This window comes from Chinchilla lanigera, unplaced genomic scaffold (genome assembly GCF_000276665.1).
Source record: "Chinchilla lanigera isolate Chin_1 unplaced genomic scaffold, ChiLan1.0 scaffold00065, whole genome shotgun sequence".
Lineage (NCBI taxonomy): Eukaryota > Metazoa > Chordata > Mammalia > Rodentia > Chinchillidae > Chinchilla > Chinchilla lanigera.
Window position 1 is genome coordinate 960,883 of NW_004955466.1, and position 17,114 is coordinate 977,996.

General features: G+C 37.4%; 1 protein-coding gene across 1 annotated transcript in view; it reads left to right on the forward strand.

The window, feature by feature from the left end:
* Positions 1 to 15,567, forward strand: part of Erh (enhancer of rudimentary homolog (Drosophila)) — a 16,205-nt gene extending 638 nt beyond the window's left edge. The window contains exons 2-4 of the mRNA XM_005399034.2: positions 1,758 to 1,845; positions 9,325 to 9,445; positions 15,059 to 15,567. Of these exons, the coding sequence (XP_005399091.1) occupies positions 1,758 to 1,845; positions 9,325 to 9,445; positions 15,059 to 15,161 (312 nt within the window). The 3' untranslated portion in view covers positions 15,162 to 15,567. The remainder of the gene's footprint in view (positions 1 to 1,757; positions 1,846 to 9,324; positions 9,446 to 15,058) is intronic.
* Positions 15,568 to 17,114: the final 1,547 nt, after the last annotated feature.

The window sequence follows — 17,114 nt, forward strand, 5'->3', positions numbered from 1 at the left end:
GGGGCCGCCCTGCGCGGGCTGTGCGTGTCCGGCTCGGCGGCCGCGATGGACGGGGCGGCCGTCCCTGGCGGTGTGACCTTGGCCGAGTCTCTCCGCCCCGAGTGTCCGCCTTTCGCTGATGCTTAGATCGAAATAGGAGAACGTGAGGGCGGCGAGTATCGGACAGGCCGTTCTCACCGCACGATGAGTGATCTGAAGCTTCTGTGTATTTACTTATTTGTAGTTCAAGGGAAACATTTGAAACTAACCGTGAATATTTCTGTAGTAGTAGATGGTACGTCTTAGTGTTCGTTTGTATGAGACTTTAAATGAAAAACTTCTTTAGAAAGAGTGACTGTGGTTTGATCGTCAGAGAGAATAAGGCTTTATTAAGGAACTCCTGTATAGCTTTCCTGGTTTGGGTTTTCCAGTGTTTTTGGTCTGTTGTGGTAAATAGAAAGAAAACGCACGCATGTGTGAATAGTTGGTTGGGTCATTCCCCTGAGAAAGGACTAAGAAACGCAAGGACCGAGTTTGTCCAGGAGGAAATAACTGTTAAGAGAAATATATTTGGAGATCTAGTAAGACCCAAGGATTCTGAGAATAAGTGACGGCAAAGATTAAAGAGATCAGATCTCGCTAGAGAGGTGTTAGAATCTCAAACAGAAATGCACTGCCACTTGATAAGCTTTTTGACTAATTTTTCGAATTTAATCACATTGCATCGTAGTATAGTGTTTAATCTTCGTCGGTGGGCAGTAAATATCAAAATTACTAAGCTTTGCCCACAGGCTTATTTAACGACTGTATATAAAAAGCCGTGTACAGTATAACTATTTCCATATGTTTGCTTTTTCAAATAAAGTACCACTTTCCTTTGTATTAGAGGAAGAACAAAATGAGTATGACAGTAGCCACTGTAGCTAGCGTTCAGGGCAAGTTCTGTTGCAAGAATGCCAGTGTGGTTTCTGTAAGATTTTATTCTTAACAAATAACATGTTGAAACTGCTGTTTTTGAATGCTGGCTTATTAAAAATTGTGTGTTGTATAGCAAATCTAATAAAATGCTTTCTCTGGCTGTTATACACTATTTAACAAAATACATTGTTCAAGTCATTATAGGTAAAAGTTACTGTTTATCTCTTGCCACCAAGTTCTAGTTTGAACTCAGAACCCTCTCAACCTTTTAATTAGAATTACTTAGTTCTTAATGGGGAGGGAGGGAGAAATATGATCCTTAGAATTCTATATTCAAAGTGCTCTTTTCCTGTTTATTCGTAAAGTCTAAATATCAGCCATTTCAGTTGCAGTTTGTTGATAGTTAAAAATTTTGGTTGATATAATTTGTTGGCAGTGTTTCCCTTTTTCTCTCCTTTCATGAGCCAGTATCTAAATTTTTCTTAGGGGTTTCATAAGGGGTAATGATAGAAGGTGACCCATGAACACAGAAAACCATAACAGATTTATAATTTGGTCAGGAAGAAAAGATGCAAAAGAAAAGCCAATAGAAAGTTGCTTTTGGTAAGTACTTAGGGGCAGTAAATACATTGAAATTTGAGAAAGCAATCATTAAAGACTCAAAGACTAAGGAAGACTCTCTTAACAGAATTTTAAATCTTAACTTTGAGCAAAGGCATAAATATTATAGGATGAGCAACCTAATTATGTTTTAATAACTAACAGTCATTCATTGTGTCACGCATTTGGATTTTATACCATACTGTGAATTTCTCAACTAGAAACTAAATACTTATTGAAATCACTTTTTTCCCCTGCAGTCTCACACTATTTTGCTGGTGCAACCAACCAAGAGGCCAGAAGGCAGAACTTACGCTGACTATGAATCTGTTAATGAATGCATGGAAGGTAAGTTTCACTCCAGTCCAGGTATAGAAACTTTGAGTGTTTTTTCCCCTGACATCCATAAAATGTGTTTATGCCTCTACATATTAAGTGTGTCTCCCAGCTACTCAGGGGGCAGTGGTAGAAGCAGAACAAGTTTGAGGCCAGCCTGGGCAACTTACCAGACGCTGTCTTAAAAAAGTAGAAAGGTCTAGAGATACAGCTTGGGTAGAGTACCTTTGGGGTCAGACCTCAGCACTACACACACAAAAGTCAATCAATCAATCAATCAATCCCCCCAGGAACTAGGTTTCTTTCTCCTCTGGATTTCTTAGATTGTTAATTTGAGTGGGAAACTAGGTCTTTAGAATAGGCCGTATTTCTTGGGTATTTGATATGTTATGCCATCTTTTTCTGCTGTAAATATTATTTTACTATTTTAAATCAAGCTCATGCATATATTCAGTGACTTTCCAAAGCTTCTCATTCTGATTTTTTTTTTTTTTTTTTTTGGTCTTTTTGAGACCGTGTTGCTATGCAGTTCAGGCTGGCCTTGAACTCACTTTGTAGCCTAGGCTGATCTCAAACTCACAATGATCCTCCTGCCTCAGCCTTCTGAGTGCTGGGATTACAGGTGTGCGCCAGCATGCCTAGCTTCATTCTGTTATTTATTACACTGTGCTTCATTATTTGAATATTTTATAGAACTCCTTGTATATCCTGGTTAAACTCCAGTGCACTGTAGAGTTGTTAAGGCAGCCTCTGGGAATGCCTTTAGCACCTAATAGTCCTTCTGTTAAACAACCAAATTGAGATTTGGTTATAGTGCACCAAAGTGCTGGGGTTTAACCAGAATAAAAATCAGCTCAGAATAAAGGCTAATGGAACAGGTCAACATAATTTATTGTGTATTTGATATGCTGACACTCCCCCTGAAGAGAATTATAGTTTCTTTACTCAGTGAACCATTAGAGCACAAAGATGGAATTTTCATAAGTCAATTTTATTCTTAATCTTTATATCAAGTTAACTAGTTGTGCACATCCCACATAAATAGCAAATTATTCATTCTTTACTCTTTTTCTTGTTGTGGTTTTTTGAGATAGGGTCTTGCTGTGTAGTAGTAGTTCAGGATAGCGTTGGACTCACAGTGATCCTCCTACCTCAGCCTCCTGGGATTACAGGTGTGTACCACCACACCTAGCCATTCTTCACTTCTTCCACAAAGGTTATATAGCCACATTGTTTTTGCTGGTGGATATGTCCTTAAAACTGTTGATTATTCAAAACTAACTGGGTTAAATTTATAACCTGTCCAAGTAAGACCCAACAGTAAGTATACCTGTGAAAAAAAGCTATTTATAACCAGTGATACCTTCTAGGTAGGTGATGTCGTTCTATCCAGACTGCCATCAAATTCTGTTCTGATTTTTCTCCTTTCATTTTAAAGAAGAGCAAGGAACTTTGATGATCTCTTTTCAGGGCCATTCCTCTGCTGATATCTTTGTTTGCCCATAAGGTAAACTGTATTTGCTACTTTCGTATAATGTTATACTGTCTAAATTGTCATGCTTCTTTGATTCTGGGATACCCTTTAGTAATGTCGTAGACTTTATAAAGCCTTTTTAAAAATTTCATGTGCTTTCATTGTACTTTTTAATTAATATGCTTTTAGGTAATATAAAAATGAAACAAAGTAGAGTTCCCTGGTTAAAGTCCGTATTACATTAGGTTCATTATTTTGTGTTGTGCAGTTCTGTGGATTTTGCCCAATCCACAAGATTGAATGCACCATTACAGTATCGTCCAGAATAGTTTCACTGTGCTACAAGTCCCGTGTCCCACCTTTTTGACCCTCCCTGTCTCACCCTCCAAACTCCTGAGAGCCACTGGTCTCTTTACTGTATTGGTAATTCTGCCTTTTCCAGATTGTCATAAGTGTTTGTTCAGGGGGCTTATTCCAAGACCCCTTTGCAAATACCAAAATCTGCAAATACTCGTCTGTTACAGAAAATGATATGTTTACATACACTCTACATTTATCTTTCTGCATATTTTAAATCATCTAGATTACTTATAATACGCTGTACAGTGTAATGCAACATAAATAGTTGTAATACTTTATTGTTTAGGAAAAGACAAGAAAAAGTCAGTACATGTGTAGTACAGATGCAGTTTTTTTCCCCCAAATGCTATCAATTCAGTGAGTTGAATCCATGAATGCTAAACCCGTGTAAATAAAGGGCTGACTATACTTGTTTGAATTATTAACACCTATGCCCCTCTCTTTCTCTGTCCCCCTACTCCTTTTGCTACTGGGAATTAAACCCAGGGTCTTGTGCATGCTAGGGAAGCACTGTACCACTGAGCTATATCCTCATCCCCTTTTATTTTAAGATAGGTTCTCAATAAGTCACCTAGGCTGGCTTCAAATTTGTCTTCCTAGTCTCCTGACTAGCAGGATTATTAGGCACGTATCACCACGCCTGGCCTATAGCCTTTTCATAATGGCATCTTTCATCCAACAATATGCATTTAAGCTTCTTCCATATGTTTTCATGACATCATAATTCCTTTTTTTTTAGACTAGACATGGTTTCTTTTCTATTTAAAAAGTTACTGGGTGATGTGGCTCAGTAATAGAGCACTTGCCCATCGTGCACAAGGTCCTGTGTTCAGTCCCCTGTACCAGAGGAAAAAAGTTCTAAGATGAGGGTCTAGGGATATAGCTCAGTGGTAAAGAGCTTGCCCAGCATGTGTGATTCCCCAGTACCTCAAAAAAAAAAAAAAAAAAAAACAAGGTTAAGAAATGTTAAAGTGTCATTATTGAGTCATTTCTCATGTGGTAGTTGTTGAATGGTAATTTTCTTACCTTTTTTTTTGTTGAATTTAATAACCCTCTATAAAGCAGAGCTTTTCCTCCCTAGCTGCCCCTTTACTTTTTTATAATTTTTTTTTTTTTTTGTACTGGGAATTGAACTCAGGACCTTGCACTTACCAGGCTGCTTTTTTATAATTAATAGTATTCTTTTAGAGCAGTTTTAGGTTTTTGGAAAATTGATTGGAAAGTACAGTTCTAACAGACCCTTTTTCTCCTCCCAGTTTCCTTTATTGGTGTATCTTCTGTTAACGTGATGCATTTGTTGCAACTGATAAACCAATACTGATACATTATTAACTAAAGCTTGTAATTTAATTAGGGCTTACACTTTACTTTAAACATTTTATGGGTTTTGACATGTATAAAGATATCTTTCTGCCCTGGCCATCAAGTACAGAATAATTTTACTACCTTGAAAATCTTCTATTCCGTCTGTACTGCACCCCTACCACTAAGCCGCTGACAACCACTGATCTTTTTATGGTCTCTTGCTTTACTGTTTCTAGACTGTCATGTTGGAATTAACCGTTAGCATTTTCAAATTGACTTCTTTCACCTAGTAATATCCTTCAAGATTCTTCATTGTTTTCTCATGGCCTTATAGCTCTTTTTTTTTTTTTTTTTTTTTTTTTTTTTTTGCATTATTGAATAATATTCCATTGTAAAAATGTAGCAGAGTTTGATTATCTACTTATTGAAGGGCATCTTGGTTGCTTCCATCTTTTGGCAATTATTAATGAAGTTGCTGTAAACATTTGTGTGTAGGCTGTTAGTGGACTTGTATTTTCAACTAACGTGGGCAAATACACATGTGGGAGTTTCCTTTACTGGGTGTCCTTGCCAACATTTGATGTTTGTTTTGTCATGGTTTTAGATTTGAACTACTCGAAGTGTGTGGTTGTTGTATCATTGTTTTAATGTACAGTTCCTCAATTACAAAGGATGTTGAATATTTTTCATAGTTTTACCATCTGTACATCTATGGAAAAGTGTTCGTTTTGATCTTCTGTCCACTCTTTTTATTTTGCTTTCACTGTTGTTGAGTTTTAGTGCTTTGAATGTTGTGGATACCAGTCCTTTAAAGCATATATGTCTTGCAAAGATTTACTCCTAGTTTGTTTGTCTTATCAGTTTTTCTTTCTTTCTTTGTTTTTTTTGAGACAAGGTCTCACTGTGTACTCCAGGCTAGCCTTGAACTCATGGTAATCTTCCTGCCTCAGCCTCTCAAGTGGTGGGATTACAAGTGTGTGCCTGGCTCTTCTCAGTTTCTTGATAGCATTCTTTGAAACACAAAAGTTTCCTTTTCATGAGTACAACTTACATTTTTTCTTTTGTTTTTCTTGTTTTATCGTTATCTAGGAAATCATTGTCTTATCCAAGTTCACAAAGACTGGTTCCTCTTTTTTTTTCAAGAAGGTTATAGTTTTGGCAATTACTTGTAGCTGTCTGATCTGTTTTGAGTATTTATTAATGGTATGGGGAATGGGCCCAACTTTATTCTTTAGCATGTCATTATCCAGTTGTCATGCTGCCTTTTTTTTTTTTTTTTTTTGTACTGGGAATCAAACTTAGGATATTGCACTTGCCAGGCAGGCACTTGTGCCGCTGAGCTATATCCCCAGCCCCTGCCATTTGTTGAAGACTGTTCTTTCTGCATTGAGTTTCTTGGCGCTCTTTTAGAATAGCATTTGACTGTAAATGTGAGGATTTATGTCTGAACTCATTTTTATTGCATTGATCTATGTGCCTATGCCTAGGCTAGTATCAACCTTGACTGCAGTAGGTTCATAGTACGTTTTAAAATCAGAAGTGTGAGTCTCCCAGTTTGGTTCTTTTCCAAGATTATTTTAGTTAACCTGGGTCTCTGGCATTTCTATGTCAAATTTAGGATTGGCTAATCAGTGTCTGCAAAGGTAGCTCAGCATTTTATAGCATTTGCTTTGAATGTATAGATAATTTGAGGAAGTATTACAGTCTTAATGTTTTCCAGCCCATGAACACAAAATGCTTTTCCATTTGTTTGGGTCTTTGTTTTCTATGACATTTTATAGCTTTCAGTGTACAAGTCTTGTGCTTTTGTTAAATTTATTCCCGAGAACTTTATTCTTTTTTTTTAAATGCTGTTATAAAATGGAGTTTATTTTTTTAATGGAGTTTAATTTCATTTTCAAATTGTTCATTTTGACAGTATAGATTTACAGTTTATGTTCATATATTGATCTTATATCCTACAACCTTGCTGCTCTCATTTTTCTAATACAAATACTCATTTGATGCTACCTGTTCAATAACTGGTCAGACTTCATACATCTTGTTTATACAGTACTATCATTTTTGCTGATTGTACTGTACAGTATTGTAGTTTTATGTTCTGTTGTACATTACAATACTGTGTGTAAGAGTTACGCAAATAAAAGCATAGTCGGGGCTGGGGATTTAGCTCAGCGGCACAGTGCCTGCCTGGCAAGCGCAAGGTCGTGAGTTTGGTTCCTGGTAATGGAAGAAAAACAAAACAAACAAAAAAAAAGCATAGTCATCAAGTTAAGAGTTTCCTTTGACCCGCCTGCCCGGCAAGCGCAACATTGTGAGTTCGGTTCCTGGTACTGGAGAAAAACCAAAAAAAAAAAAAAGAGTTTCCTTTGACCATTTCTTTGTTCCAAATAGTGTAATGTATCTACTATATACAAGTTCTCATTTAGCGACCAAAGCCACTAGGTTGCAGGACCTTATTCAGTCATAAAATGAGGAGTGTCTGGGTGTTTTTTTCCTTCCTTGAGATTTTCTGTCTACAATGGTATATAATTTGTAAATACAGATAATGGTGCTTCTTCCTTTCTGATACAAATGCCTGTTAGCTCTTTTTCTAACCATCCTGGCTAGAACCTGAAGTAAAATAATTTGGTTTTTGTTTGTTTATTTGTTTGTTTGTTTGTTTATTTTTGAGACAGGGTCTCACTATGCAGTTCAGGCTGGCCTTTAGCTCACTATGTAGCTCAGGCTAGCCTCGAACTCACAACGATCCTCCTGCCTCAGCCTTCTGAGTGCTGGGATTACAGGCATGTACCACCTCATCTGGCTAAAGTATTGAATAGAAAGAAGCAGCCAGAGTGGATAGTCTAGTCTTCCTAATCTTAGCAGAAAAGCATCTGGTCTTTTCACCAAGTATGATGGTAGCTATAGATCATTGCCTCTTTAAGATGAGCACTGAATCCATTTTTATTTTCTTTCTGTTCAATAACTTATGAGTGATATGGGATCATAATGTAATATAGGAGTAGAAATCAGAACTCCTAAGATAGTTGCTTGATAGTTCTGTGGTTGAATATTGCTTTTTATTAGGAAGTTTAGAAAGTTAAGGTACAATAAAGGCCTGTGGATTACCATATAAAATGTGTTTTTCCCAGGTAACTTTTTTTTAAAGACAAGGTCTCGCTAAATTACTAGGCTGAGCTTGAACTTGCCATTCTCCTACCACAAACTCTTACGAGTTGCTGGGATTATAGGCATGTACCACCACACCCAGTTGCCCATATCACTAACACTTACGTTGCTTTGTCCAGTTCACCATGGTAGTCTTAAAAGTATTCCATGGTAGTTGGATGTGGTGGCACACAAAACCTCAGCACTCCAGGAAGTTGAAGCAGGAAGATAGCAAATTCAAGCCCAGCCTGGATGGCTTAAGACACTGACTCAAAATAAAAAATAAGAAGGGCTGGAGATGTAGCTCAGCATGAAGCGCACCTCTCTGCCCCTTTCAATTATCAGTACTGCAAAAAATAAAAATAAAAAAAGTTAATAGTAGGATTGGAATATGAGGGAGGAATGTTTCATTGAGTAAAAATAAAGTGGGCAGTGTGTTCTGTAGAAATTACATTAGTAATGTGATTTCACTCATTTTATTGTGTTAGAATATTAATAAGCTTTTGGTTTTTTTTTTTTTGGTACTGGGAATCAAACTCAGGACCTTGTGCTTGCCAGGCAGGCGCTTATGCCACTGAGCTATATCCCTAGCCCACCAATAAGCTTTTACATGTATTAATGTTTCATATGCATTGTTTTTCATAATCCTCACAGCCCTACAAAGAAGTACTGTTACCTCTGTTTGAAGGGTAAAGGTTCATGGGATGCAGTCATTGTCTGTCTGAATCTAAATCTTAGGAGCTTGGATACCATATTAGAATAAGCTTTAACACTTACTGCTAGATTTCCCCCCCCCCCCACTGCACCAAAATTTGAAGGCTAAATAGCAAAGTATCCATTTCTAATCCATCATTCCAAAGTTTGATGTCTCCTTTATATACCGATGGCTTTAAGAAGATTTATTGAACAACTGATAGTAAGAAGCGCACGCTACTGGTTTTGCTTGGTTGGTGGTTTTTTGTGTTACCCAGGACTTCATGCTTGCTAGTCAAGTACTCTAAAGTCCCTTTAGCACCATTGAAGTAGTCATTTTATCATTGAAGCACAGAGTGGTAACATTCCAAAGAATTTGTAAGATTTTCTTAACTTTGTAGTGGCAGTAATTAGTTTTTTTCAGCCCAACTTTAGTAAAATAAATAACATGTAACTCTACTCTGGTGTAGTAGTTCATGCAGTTATAAATGTTTTCCTCCTTCTTTTAGGCGTTTGTAAAATGTATGAAGAACATCTGAAGAGAATGAACCCCAACAGCCCTTCTATCACATATGATATCAGTCAGTTGTTTGATTTTATTGATGATCTGGCAGACCTCAGTTGCCTTGTGTAAGTATTAGCCACCATATCTTAACTTGTATTTTTCTTCTCTTTGTTTATTTGCAGTGACTTATGGTATTAAGGATTAACTGTTTGTCTGACACTAATCCTTGCTTTTTGTATACTATACAGTAATTAATATTTCACTTTACATATTGTTAAATTGGCAGTGTAATACCAGAGGCACAGGAATATCTTAAAAACTTTACTACTTGATACAGTAAGTATGAATAGAGAAGTTCCATATCCTGATTCTTGTTGTTGTTTGTTTGTTTGTTTTTTGAGACAGGGTCTCACTATGTGGTTCAGGCTGGGCTTAAACTCACTCTGTAACCAGACTGGCCTCAAACTCGTGGCAGTCTTCCAGCTTCAGCTTCTGCAGTGCTGGGGTTATACGTGTGCACCACCGTGTCCAGCTATATCCTCATTCGTTTTATTAAACATAATGATCCTTTTCATAGTTCTTCCCCCTCACCACTTTCTTAGTCTTTGTTCTAAAGCAGTTTGTTTTGAGCTAAAACTAGGAGTACTCTAAAGGGCAGTTTTGAAAAGCTTAAATATAAGTGGAATTGAAATTAATTTTAATCCTATTCTGAGTAAACATGTAGATTTTGGTTTATCAGGATGTGCTTGCTTGGCCGGGCATATAGCTGAGCGGCACAGAGCCTGCTTGGCAAGTGCAAGGTCCTGAGTTCTATTCCCAGTACCAAAAAAAAAAAGTTTTCTTTAGATTGTATGTTTTCTATTCTCAGATTTGTCAAACTTTTTTTGACTTTCTAATAATGCTTGTTAACATTTGTTTTGATAATCTGCTTACTACCACTACTACTAAGAAGCATAAAGTGTAGTAGACTTAATCTTCATGCCATTTATGAACGAGAAAGTGTAAACACAGCTCAGTTTACAAAGGAAAATGGGAGCACTTTAGAATGAACTGACAGCCCTGGGGTGCTTGGTCACTTGCTACAATACATCTTAGGTGCTGTGGCAGAACTAGAACATACAGGTCCTACCCTGCAGCACATCCTGGATCTACACCGCAGCCAAGCTGACTGCATCTTGCTGTCTTCTCAGAGGCTCCTGGGGAATACAAGCATGTCCTTGGGATTTTTGAGTTTTGTTTTTTGTACTTGATTGTGTGGTCAGATGAGTCATTTCATTTTACTTGCTGAAAACATCCAGGTAACCAATTCTGATGTTTAATGAAATGTGCTAATAAAATTTTTTTTTATTAAAATTATTTAAATATAAACAAGTTCAAAACTGAGGCCAGTAAAGCTATGGGTGTTGGGCTTTATTAGTTTGTAATGCCTGTAATTGTTCTGCTTATGTAGTCTGACATATATTATTTCTCACAGATATACACACACACACACACACATTTAGCAAATAGTTATTGAGTACTAACCATATATCAAGTACAGTTATCTCTCAGTATCTGCAGGGGATTTGTTCCAGGGGACCCAACCTGCTGCAGATACCAAAATCCAAGGGCACTGGAGTTTCTTATATAAAATGATACAGTGTTTCCATATAACCTACACACATGCCCCATATACTATAAATTGTCTCTAGTTTACTAAATAATACCTAATACAGTGTAAATGCTACCTAAATAGCTGTTAAACTGTATTGTTTAGTGAATTATAAAAAAAGTACACGTTCAGTACAAATGCAGAACCTTCTAATAGCCCTGCCTGTGAGCACCTGAGGCCCTTAGGGAACATCTAGATGTGCATTATAGCATGTACACATTTATTATCTAGGATTTAAGAATAGGGAGCATTTTTCTTGTTCATTATTGCATTCCCGGTATCTAGAATAGTATCTTACACATAGTAATGCTGAGTAGCTATTGTATTTGCTGTATCATTGCATGTTAAGCACATAATGGTTTAAGGCATAGTTTTTAAAAAAATATTGGTAATTTTCTATTTCCTTTATTTCTGTTACTGAGCTGTATTGTGAACCAATTGAATGATCGAAACAAAAGTGAAAGAATATATTACATGCTAAATTTTACAGTATCTTGTATTAGAAATCTTGAAGTTCTTGATGAAACTCTGAGGTCTGTATGGTCCAAGGTATATTAGTGTTGGTAAGTTTTCACACTTAGAAATTGACTAGATGTTTCAAGTGGCACTGAAGATTTTAATAGAGTTCAATACAGACCCTTACTTCATTCTTTAAATTATTGATTTTAACAATTAATGGTTGTTTTCATGTTTTTATAAAGCTTGACTTACCAAGATATCAGGTATCTATTCCTGATAGTTTGAGCTCTGGTGCTCATTCTCAACACACAGGAAGTAACTTAGAGCCAGGGATGGTGTTTTTTACTCCCCATGGGAAGCTATAATAAGAGCTAACTGGGGTTTACAAATTAAACATAGCTGGGTTTGAATTCTGGCTCTACCATTTGTTGACTCCCTTGGGCAAATTAGCTCAATATTGTTAAACTGCAGTTTGCTCATTTGTAAAATTTAGATAAACCTACTTCTCATGACTACTTAGGAGGATAGGGACTTGCTTGGTGCATCGGTAGCAAATGTAAGTAGGAACTCCATTTTTAATGAACTCATTTTTACTGTACACCTTCTTTTAAAATTTGCCACAAAATTGTAAAACTTAGAAATTTCTCTTTCTATAAATAAGATAAATTGTTCTATTAACCATGAAAGAAGTGTTGTGATTTTTTGGCAATGTAAAAATTATACAAAGTAAAAGAGTGTTTTTAAGGGACATATAGTACTACAAGTATGTTACTAATGACAGAACATAACTTTCACTCGGTGCTTTATTACATGTAAGCCAAAGACTACATATGTCATGCAAAGATACTGACCCTAGATATTCTTCCCAGCTAAATAAGAGATTAATGGTAATCTAGTTTTTAATTCTGTTTGAAAAAGTGTAAATTACAGTTTAAATTTATGATTCTGTTTCAAATGTTGAAAACGTTTTGTTCTCTGAAAACTTTGAAAATTGAATTTAGATTTAAGACCATTTTTTCAATATGATTTTGGTTTTGTCCCATTTGTTATTTGAATATTGCAGAGAAATAAGGTACTATTTCCAAGGAGGTCATCTACTGCTATCGCACTTCCTGTGACCTGCTCCTTTTTAATTTTTTGACAGCGTAGGGCTAGACTCAGTGGTAGAGCATGTCCCAGGCACCATATTCAATCCCTGGCACCACAAGAAAAATGGTTACACTAAAAAACATAGGAACGAATTAAATAGAAAGATTCTACTTTATGACATCACTAAACTCAGGGCAAATGGTATTAATTATAAAATTTATGCATGGAGAGTCTGTATGCCATATAATTGGAGGAGGAGTTTTATTTTATCAATTTTGTTTGTTGACCTGTATTTTTTTCTTAAGATGAAAATAAGAGCATTTTCAGTATGGGGCATTTTCATCCCATTATTACAATGAGGACGTGCCTCTATCAGACAGAAAACTTGGTGTAAGTGAAGATCCTGCTGATTTCACTATTCAGACCCTCAGAATCTGGTGTTTGGGGAGGAGGGGGTTACTGGGGATTGAACCCAGGGCTTTCACATTGAACTGCAGCCCCTGCCTTTTTTTATTTTGAGACAAGTTCTCCCTAATTTGGCCAGCCTGGGCTTGAACACGCAATCCTCCTGCCTCAGCCTCTGCAGTACTAGGATTATGGGTGTATGCCACCACACCAGACTACAGTCACTGACCATAATAAGAGGCTGAAAAGGTCACTTGTGCCAGTGATTAATGTTCTTTACATCTAACTGTCCCATTTTCAAGCACCAGTTAAGAGACATCAGCGCACAGCTCTCCCATAAAGAAAGCTTTATTGCTATTTCATGAATTGGAAAATAGCATGCAAGTTAATGGATCCTTAAATATTCCCAAGCCAGAGTACGCTTTTTGGGGCACGAAATGGTCTAACTAAGGCTGTTCCATCCAGGTGTGATAATTCTGAGAAATTTGGTTCCCTCTTTGCCCTTTGTCAGTATTAGTGTAACTGTAATGTATTTTACTACACATTGAAGTAGACAGGATTAGCACTTATTTAATGAGGAAGCATGACCAGAGGAATAGTACAGATTACTTCACTTTTAAAAGTATTGCTCATGGGCATTAGCAGAAGTCAGATGTTTATAAAGTAGAAAGCCTGTGCGTTTTCAGTAAACTAGCTTCTGACCTTACCATTCAGAGGGAGACCTTGATGTTTATTATGTAAAGCATTCCTGCTTCTTGTTTGCCTTGCTAAAGTGTAGCATACAGGTCCTAGCTGGGGGGGTCTAAGGGGAGAGGGCTAAGAGGCTTGTTTACTACCTGTTTTGTGTCCCTTAGCTCTTGGGTGGTTTTGCTCCTTTAAGCCTTGTTTTATTTATAAAAAGGAATAATAATTGTACCTCCTTATGGGTTTATAAAAAGGATGAAGTGAATTAACTCAGATAAACAAGACCTCCTTCTTGAAGGCAAGTTTAGTAAATTATCGTTTTCATTATCATTTATTTTTTGCTGAGAAGTTAAAACACGTTTGGCCTCAGTGAAACAGTAATTGGTAAGTGAGGTTTTATTTTCCTAGGCTACCTCTGAGGTGTCCTTCGAGGCAAGCCAACCGGCCCATAAAGGCCAACTTCATCTTCAGTATTTTCGACCTCAGTTGCTCTGCAGGGTTCCACCAGATGGTGCACACAGCTTGGAAACACTGATACAGGCTCTGTATTTGTGATTGTTTGCTTTTTCATACTGCAGCTTTCCTTAGGGGCTCAGGAAAGACTGTATTACTTAACTGGCCAGATTTCAGTTTCAGATGAGCTGGAAGGTTTTTCTGTTTTTCGAATCCTGTAAAAGTTCCTTGTGATTGGCTATTCAGTGTGCCATGCGCTCTGAAGACCTTCAGAATCCCGTGTGAGTTTTGCTGCTTGTGCTAGTCTTCACACACTTGGCCTTCTGTCTTGATAAAAGATGTTTTAGAGTTTGCTATATCTCCTGATAATTCTCCATAAGTTGCTAGTATTTTATAAAGTAAATCCTAAAATATAGGTTACAAGTCCATTTCTTAATACTTTACAGGGGAAAATAACCAACAGGAAATCTTGGTTGCAATAATATGTTTTTAGACATTTTTTAGTTAATTCAAAGTAAATTTAGCAAATGAAAGCCAGGCATGTGGTACACAGCTATAATCCTGGCACTTGGGAGGCGAGAGGATCAGTTGCCTTGAGTTCTAGGCCAGCCTAGACAACATAGGGAGACTCTGTTTCCAAAAAAATAAACTAGTACTAGTGTTTGGTTTTTGTTTATTAATAACTAAAGGAACTATAAAAATAGAAACTACATGGGAGAAAGAACACATGGTTTCTGGTTGAACTCTGGAGAAGTAGATATGTAACATATTGAACATTTAAGAGCTCTAGGCCTTTTTTTATGTTTTTACTTTTATTTAAGATTATACTAGGTGATTTAAAGTTCATATTGGTTAAAATTCAGCAGATTTTTCAGCTATTCATTGAGTTCATGCAGGGAAATCTGCATGTCAGGGCTGTCATTGGGGGGTCATAATTTGGGGTTTTAAACTCACAACAGTAACTGACCGCTGTGACTTCGACTTTTCTGTTCCTCAGTTACCGAGCTGATACCCAGACATACCAGCCTTACAACAAAGACTGGATCAAAGAGAAGATCTACGTGCTCCTTCGTCGGCAGGCCCAACAGGCTGGGAAATAGTTGAGTAGGAACAAGAGGGGGCTGGGGGCGGGCTTGGAACGTGGTGTGTGCAGTGTGCTGCCGTGGGAGTTCTGTATCACAGTGGGCCTGTTTCCATTTTGTTACACTTGAGCCAGGATTGAATGCATTAGATGAAATGTGAGCCGTGAGGATCTTTTCAATCTGAAACCCCATTGCCCCTTTTTCTTTTCTTTTTTTTTTTTTTTTTACTTAAACATTTTTATGATGATTCAGATGGAAGTTGTTCCTTGTCACTGTTGGTTCCAGTCCTTCCGATTGTTCATATCTGCTTTATAACATTCACTGTACTAATCTTTTAAGGTGGGGTGGGGGATGATGACAAAGTTTAGTTATGTCCTCAAGAAAAAGTCTTAGTGAAAAATAAATGTTCTTTAGTTATATTTTCTCACTGACTGATTTTTTTTGTCTCTGAACATTGAATTTTCTTGCAAAGCATGATCACTTTTCAAGCCAGTAGTACAGTACTCAGAAGAATTTGAAGAAAATTTATGTGTGTGTTGAACACATCTTGCTGTGGTTTATATGAAGCTAATGCGCTTTTACGTCATTAATCCCAGTTGTAGCTCGTAAGGTTTAATCTGATGTTGATGCAAACATCATACAGACACTTGTGGACTTACAATGTGGCTGTGTCCTGTAAACCCATCAAATACTGAAAATATGATTAAGCCCAAATGCACTGGACCCAGAACCTACAAAACATTGTAGCTTAGGAGCAAAGTGGTAGGGCGTGATTGTTCCTCCTCGTGATCATGTGGCTGATTGAGCTGCGGCTCCCTGCCCAGAATTGAGAGACTGTGATACTGCACATTGCTAGCCTGAGAAAAGATCAAGCTTCACAATTTCAAGAATAGTTTCTACCAAGTGCCTATTGCTTTCACACCATCTTCCATCAGACTGTAAGAGTCTTTCTAGCAAAACGGCTTGTCTGGCTGGGGATTTAGCTCAGTGGCACAGCGCCTGCCTGGCAAGCACAAGGTTGTGAGTTCAATTCCCGGTACTGGGAAAAAGAAAACAAATCATAGATCCCTTTTGGGGCTGGGGATATAGCTCAGTGGCACAGTGCCTGCCTAGCAAGCGTGAGGTCATGAGTTCGATCCCCGGTACCACACAAAAAAAATAGCTTGTCTGCAGTAACAGTCAAAGTAGTGCCTTAGTTGCGAGCAAGAACTCTGGGAGGTCCTTGTGCCCTGCAGAGCCTGCAGTAGTTGAATACCTGTTACCCATTCTTTTATCGAAGCTGGAAAGGTGAGAAAGTTCACGGAAAACTACAAGATAGTCTTGCTTTTAATGTAGAGAGTGAGCTTGTGTTGTGACTTGAACGCTATTAAACTTCCTGTCCTCAAGTACACACACACTCCCAGATTCTGCTTTCTCCACTTCACCATGGACACTCTATACATCAAAAGATGGGCAGTGTTTTGAGGCTCATGATTGGCCTAATACAGTCCCTGCTCCAACTTCCACATTAGGCCATAAACTATTTCTTTGTTCTGTGCAAAACCAAATTCTAATATAGTATTTCTGTGTGCTTCATTCTTTAATAGAATAGCTAATGAAATGGTGTCACTACCAAATTATTAAAATTAGGGTACTAGCTGGACATGGTGGCTGCACACCTGTAATCCCAGCACTCAGGCTGAGGTTAGCCTGAGCTACATAAGGAGACCCAGTCTCACACACAAAAAAATAGCTACCTAACAAAAATCTAGCAGTGTATTTTCTAAGTCAGCCAAATTTTAAAGCTAAAATCTCACAGAAAGATAGATGCAAAAGTAAGATGATCCTGCTTTTCACTTGTCTTTAACAGATAGTGATCATGGCTTCATTAAAAAAAAAAAAAAAAAAAAAGCCTACAGCAGATCTGGAGGGATGGTTCCCTTAGTTCTCAGATACAATACAGTCAGGCTAACAGGAAATTATTTTTTTAAG